General features: G+C 45.3%; 1 protein-coding gene across 1 annotated transcript; it reads right to left on the bottom strand.

Annotated features, from left to right (window-relative positions):
- Positions 1-1,548: 1,548 nt before the first annotated feature.
- scrt1b (scratch family zinc finger 1b) lies at positions 1,549-3,618 on the bottom strand. The gene is made up of 2 exons (XM_060920562.1): positions 3,504-3,618; positions 1,549-2,246 (listed from the first exon to the last, which is right to left on the bottom strand). Exons 1-2 carry the CDS (start codon positions 3,616-3,618, stop codon positions 1,549-1,551), a joined length of 813 nt encoding a protein of 270 aa, XP_060776545.1.
- Positions 3,619-6,638: the final 3,020 nt, after the last annotated feature.

Raw genomic sequence — 6,638 nt, 5'->3', positions numbered from 1 at the left:
CAGCGTGTGTGCCTCAAATCGCATTCATCATGATTAATTGGCCTACGTAATAGATTAATTTCACAGCAATGGCAATAATCATGAAGAAACAAGGAGCAGACTAGGACTGTTTACTTTATCTTTATTATGAAGTGCCACAAAATTCCTGGTGCCTTGTGCTTTTACAACAGTTGAAGACTGGCTCAAAAATCGCAGTACATGTTAGACCTATTTCATTCAGAGTTCCCCTGATCAGGAGTCATCAGATTAATCAGTTGTAAAAAGATTTTTTTTCCTCTTCAAATAAGTATATACACTCAGGCTACATCACCTCTTAAACTGAGTATCTCAGATATTCTTCATTAATGGTACAAAAACTAAGGTCAAACTAGTATAGTAATTTCTACCTGAATCTAGGTTTTGTGCTACTTTTAAGAATAGGAAGTGCTTTTAGCAGAAATCTGGGGGACACCTAGACTGGAGAAATGTAGGAATCGTAATCAAAGCCTGAACTGCAGTGGAAGTGGATTACAGACCAGCTGTGCAAAGGTTCATCTTCCCTGCTTCTGGCTATCTTCCTCATTCTTTTGAGTTAACTATGGAAGAGTATCTCTCTCTCTCTCTCTCTCTCCCCCCCCCACCCCTCACCTCCCAAACTGGGTGTTCCAGAGATTTGGAGAATGATACTGAACTGCTTACAGCAGAGTTGCAGCACTTCAAGCCTACGTCCTAAAACTACGTTTAAATTAGAGGCAGGCAGTGCATAACAGCAGAGCAAAGGAAATTGATTTATACTTTTCTTTTTAAGTCTTGTCGACTCGCTAACACTACACTGGCATTTTCCCTGATGTTGTACTTTTTTCTGTTTGATTATTAAGAGATCAAAACATACCTGATTTTTTTTTTTTTTAGAAAAAGCTGCTATAGGCAACAGTTCAAAAATACCATGCATTACATGATTATTGCTGTATATATCCTTACAAGAATCCCAAAGTATTGCCCATTGATACTACCTAGGTTTTGGCAAAATGAAAAAGCCTAAGTTTTATGATATTGGCATAGATTCGGTTTTTTTTGTTTGTTTGTTTTTTATGCATGCATTACATAGACATATGAAATAATAATAATAATAATAATAATAATAATAATAATAATAATAAAAACCTTGGAAATCAAATTGTGACTGATTTGAATGCTTTGGCATGTTAATAAATCTGGCAAATAAGCAAACGAAAGTGCAAAACATACCATGAAAAGTGAGTACCTTGCCTTTCATAGAAAGAAAACAAAATCCAAATAAATAAATAAATAAATAAATAAATAAATAATCTATCAATCTAGCTTTCAATCCATCCATCGCGGGGTCGCTTGCAGCAGTATAATAATATCAAGTGATATGAAAAAGAAAAAAAAGTTATTGAACAGCATTGTGTCACTCAAACCTTCAATGTGCAGGCACTCTTCCCCGCTGCACTGTCAGCACTGAACTCTCAACAGCGTTTGGAGCCTCAGTATTTATTCCCTTAGGGTCAAAAGCGTCTAGTTGAGCCGAGACTTTGCTCGCCGGAATCACGCTTGGAGCGGCGAGAGTCCGCCCTTGAAGCACGCAGACTCGTAGTGTTTGTTCAGGTAGGACTTGAGCGCAAACGTCTTGCTGCAACGCGCGCACTTGAAGTGTTTGAAGGCCGAGTGCGTCTGCATGTGTGCGCGCAGGTTGGAGCGGTCGGCGAACGCCTTCCCGCAGTGCGCACAGCCGAAAGGCTTCTCTCCCGTGTGAGAGCGCATGTGGCCCTGCAGCAGCCAGGGACGGCTGAACGCTTTGCCGCAAACATCGCACTTGTGCCGGAGGTCGTGTGTGAGGACGTGCATGGCCATGGCCGGCATGGACACATACACCTTGCCGCAGGTCGGACACTTCTTTGCCATCTTGCTGTCCAGGCTGCGGTGCGTCTGCTTGTGGCGACTCAGGTTCGATGACGTGGCGTACGACTTGCCGCACTCAGTGCACGTGTGGCGAGGTGGGCTGCGCGCTCCTCCGGCCGCCCTGCGCCGTGAACGACCATCCGTGATGAAGAAGGCGTGCGCCGTGTAGCCGCCACTCACTGCTGCGTCGCCGTTGATCGAGCCGCCCGTGGTGTCCGAGCGCGGGCTGTCCGCCTGGTAATCACTGTGAGCGCCATCATACAGAGGCTCCGGAGAGGGAACCTTAACGGCGCCATCGGTCTCTGCATCATACACCGCTGGGGTAATGTAGTCCCTAATGTAGCCTAGCAGGGAAAGAACGCACTTTCATTCACTTATGCACAGCCGCAATGAAAGCCAGAGAAAATTTAATGCTTCACAAGTACTTTCTCATCAAAAGGTCATTCTCTAAAAGTGAACTTTCACATTCTCCATGTCTGGCCTCGATATACAGTAGAGTTTCAAACATAAGAGTATGACAAACCGAAACAACCTTTAATAAGGACACTGAGATTAATTGTCTTTGTTGTAGCGCTGTCGCCTCACAGCAAGAAGGTCCGGGTTCGAGCCCCGGGGCCGGCGAGGGCCTTTCTGTGCGGAGTTTGCATGTTCTCCCCGTGTCCGCGTGGGTTTCCTCCGGGTGCTCCGGTTTCCCCCACAGTCCAAAGACATGCAGGTTAGGTTAACTGGTGACTCTAAATTGACCGTAGGTGTGAATGTGAGTGTGAATGGTTGTCTGTGTCTATGTGTCAGCCCTGTGATGACCTGGCGACTTGTCCAGAGTGTACCCCGCCTTTCGCCCGTAGTCAGCTGGGATAGGCTCCAGCTTGCCTGCGACCCTGTAGAACAGGATAAAGCGGCTAGAGATAATGAGATGAGATTATTTGTTGTTAGGAAGTGTCGTTTTTTGTGAAAAAAAAAAACTCATTTTAATATGGATCCAAGCTGCAAAGCAATCTTATCCAAAAGACACGAATGAATGAATGAATGAATGAATGAATGAATGTCCAGCGAATGGTATGACCTGGGGCTGGAGCATGCACACTGCAGTATATCAGGACCTGACCGTCTGTATGACTGACACGACATTATGGACGCGAGTTACTCCAATAAAAAGCAATGGACCTGCGAACGCCCTAAAGCAGGCTGTCAGCACGCGCGCAACTAGGTTACCCCCAAACCCGAAAAAGTGTGTCAAAACAGCAGCGTAAACCACGGCAGATATTAAACATGACATCCTATGCGTTTTAGAGGATACTGATAGCCTATTCCACATAAGCTGTTCAAATAAAATACTGATATATGCAGGCATCCGTGAATGACTGATTAGTTTCCATTGCCGACGCGCTCGTGAGTGGTTGGAAAGTTAAACCCTGCTCCAAACAGAGGACGTGTTCATAAATGCTCCTAACTTCAGGTTTTAGGATTAAAGCAGCAACGCGTGCTTGTGTGTGTGTGTGTGTGTGTGTGAGAGAGAGAGAGAGAGAGATCCCGGTACACTGATACTCAGTGCCACATAAAGAGTGCTGAGTTGACAGAAATGTGGATGGATGAGAACTTACCTTTGTCGTGGATCCGCAGGTTCAGGTCAGATCTTGACCTGCCATAGGCGCTCTCCAGCTCTGCGCATGAGAAATCATCTAGCTTCACCTTCTTCACCAGGAAAGACCTTGGCATGTTTAGAGCGCGCGGCACACACAGACCCTTCCACTACGCGCTCTCACTTTATCCAAAAACGAGGAAACGGACACTTCAGAGATCCGATAGTCGAACCGGACACTCAAACCGGAACAGGAGGAAGAAGACGCGAGCCGTCCTCAGTAGACCTCTCTCTCTCTCTCTCTCTCTCTCTCTCTTTCTCTCTCTCTCTGTGTGAGTGCGCGCGCCGCTGGTGTTTTACCGGTCGAGCGAAATTCGACTCCTCCTAAAAAAGAGACGCACAGCCAGTTCTGCAAAAGTGAAACACGAAAGCGTTTCCAGGGCTCCTGCTGACGGGAGCGCATAAATCTGTGGTGTCCGCTGCCTCCTTCCTTCCTTCATTCATTCCTTCCTTCCTTCATTCCTACCTTCCTCCCTCCTCCTCCTCCTCCTCCACCTCCTCCGCTCCTTGTGCATGTGCGCGCGCGCTTGATCAGCACCGAGCGCTTTATACCGGTACGCGCGCGCCGGTCAGGTGGCGCACTGTGAGGGGAAGCGCTTAATGTAATCCACCCGAAACCTCCCGGGAACCGCGCTGCATGCGCGAAAATGATTTATTGATGCTCTCCTTCATCTCTCCGTCTAATTTTCTATATAACCTTTTCTATGTACTGTATATATCAGGGGCGTAGATGGGCGCGCGCGGGGGGGGGGCTGGGGTGCCCGTGACCCCCCCCCCCCCCCCCCTTTCGGACCATACATTTTTTCAATAGTCAAGTTTGTTTGTATAGCGCTTTTAACAATAAACATTGTCCAATAGCAGCTTTACAGAATCTGAATGATCCAAAACATGAGCCAATTTTATTCCTAATCTATCCCCAATGAGCAAGCCTGTGGTGACGGTGGCAAGGAAAAACTCCCTCAGACGACATGAGGAAGAAACCTCGAGAGGAAACAGACTCAAAAGGGAACCCATCCTCGTTTGGGCAACAACAGACAACATGACTATAACATTAACAGTTTTAACATGAAGTCACGCAAGCTAAAAAATCACATTTAACACTTATTATCTTCAATATCAAAAGGCGGCAGCACGGTGGTGTAGTGGTTAGCGCTGTCGCCTCACAGCAAGAAGGTCCTGGGTTCGAGCCCCGGGGCCGGCGAGGGCCTTTCTGTGTGGAGTTTGCATGTTCTCCCTGTGTCCGCGTGGGTTTCCTCCAGGTGCTCCGGTTTCCCCCACAGTCCAAAGACATGCAGGTTAGGTTAACTGGCGACTCTAAATTGACCGTAGGTGTGAATGTGAGTGTGAATGGTTGCCTGTGTCTATGTGTCAGCCCTGTGATGACCTGGTGACTTGTCCAGGGTGTACCCCGCCTTTCGCCCGTAGTCAGCTGGGATAGGCTCCAGCTTGCCTGTGACCCTGTAGAAGGATAAAGCGGCTAGAGATAATGAGATGAGATATCAAAAGGCTTGACTAAATAAACTTGGTTGTTTATTGTAGCCCTGTGATAGCTCTATTTACCATGCAAAAAAAAAAAAAAAAAATTGGTGATAATGTTATTTTTGGTGAATGTATGGCAATATATGTCATATTTAGCAAAATAACTCGTGTCATTTAGAAAAATTGCTTTTTTGACCACAGGTAGCTCCAAAAGGGATGCACTTAAATCATTCTTTATACCATAAAACAAATATTTGGTTCCATATCATTGGAAACATAGCCAAGTTTTAATGTTGAATGTCAGTAAGTTTTCAGACTATTTTGATCAAATTAGTATGTAATTGTGTCAAAAAAAAGTCCTCTCCGAGACAGCTAATTTTTCAATATAAAATAGCATATCTAAAATGATTATTTTCATCCTAAAATGTGGTCAAGATATTGGGACATAAATATTAGAGACAACTAACACAAAGCTTACAGCCTTATATTTAAAAGCACTATGGAAGTAGTGGATTCTGAATTGTCAAAAAAAAATGTCCTCTCCGAGAATCACTTCATTTGTTTCTCCGAGCCCTGCTTAAAGCTACACTTAATCTTGTTATAATACAAACTATTACACATGCCTATGTTCATATGTGTATTAATTTCCAAAAGTGCAGATTTGATAGTTTTTTTTTTTAATTTGAATTTTGGACCCCTGTGACACAAACTTTGTACCCTGATTGTAAAACAACCCATAACTCTTCATTGATGGAAACTTGAGTGCAAAACTGTTCATGACAACTGCAGTCCTAAAGTTAGCAAGTCAACTGTAGTCCTCAGCCATAAAAGTCAAGTCAAGTTTATCTGTATAGTGCTTTTAACAATAGACATTGTCCCAAAGCAGCTTTACAGAATCTGAATGATCCAATTTTATCCCTAATCTATCCCCAATGAGCAAGCCTGTGGCGACGGTGACAAGGAAAAACTCCCTCAGACGACATGAGGAAGAAACCTCGAGAGGAACCAGATTCAAAAGGGAACCCATCCTCATTTGGGCAACAACAGACAACATGACTAACAGTTTTAACATGAAGTCAGTTTCGCTGATGTTATAACTCTTCATTGATGGAAACTTGAGTGCAAAACTGCTCATGACAATTGCAGTCCTAAAGTTAGCAAGTCAACTGTAGTCCTCAGCCATAAAAGCATTGCTGTAAGTGTCCAGAGCGTCTTCCAAGTGCGACTTCCAACTGTCCATTTGGGGCCGTCTTCCACAGGAGCAATGTGATGAGACTCCGACCAGACACAGGGCACCAGGATGGATCGAGCAGGTCCGAGGAGCAGAAGAGGTCAGCATCTCGATCCCAGGATTGACATGTAACTCAGAGGGACAGATTTTTTTTTGGGGGGGTGGGGGGGGGGGGGGGGGGTGCAGGGGGGAAGAGAGAGCGAAAACACAGGTTGTTAGGTATGCCCAGTGTCACCTGAATAAGTAGGTACAGTATACATTTTGCACTGAGTACAAGCAGGGACTCCGGCAAAACTAACTATGACAGCATAACTAAAAGGGGAGAGCCGGAAGGTAACACAGGCATGAGGGAGCCCCGGGACATAAAGCAGCCAGCCATTACACCGT

Source organism: Neoarius graeffei, chromosome 5, assembly GCF_027579695.1.
Source record: "Neoarius graeffei isolate fNeoGra1 chromosome 5, fNeoGra1.pri, whole genome shotgun sequence".
Lineage (NCBI taxonomy): Eukaryota > Metazoa > Chordata > Actinopteri > Siluriformes > Ariidae > Neoarius > Neoarius graeffei.
This window is presented reverse-complemented; position numbering and strand designations above follow the sequence as displayed.

Bases quoted from the DNA above. Each gene is read 5' to 3' on its own strand.
- scrt1b (XM_060920562.1), bottom strand. From the start codon at position 3,618: ATGCCAAGGTCTTTCCTGGTGAAGAAGGTGAAGCTAGATGATTTCTCA. The intron at 2,247-3,503 runs GTAAGTTCTCAT...TTTCCCTGCTAG, and splicing joins CCTGCGGATCCACGACAAAG to GCTACATTAGGGACTACATT.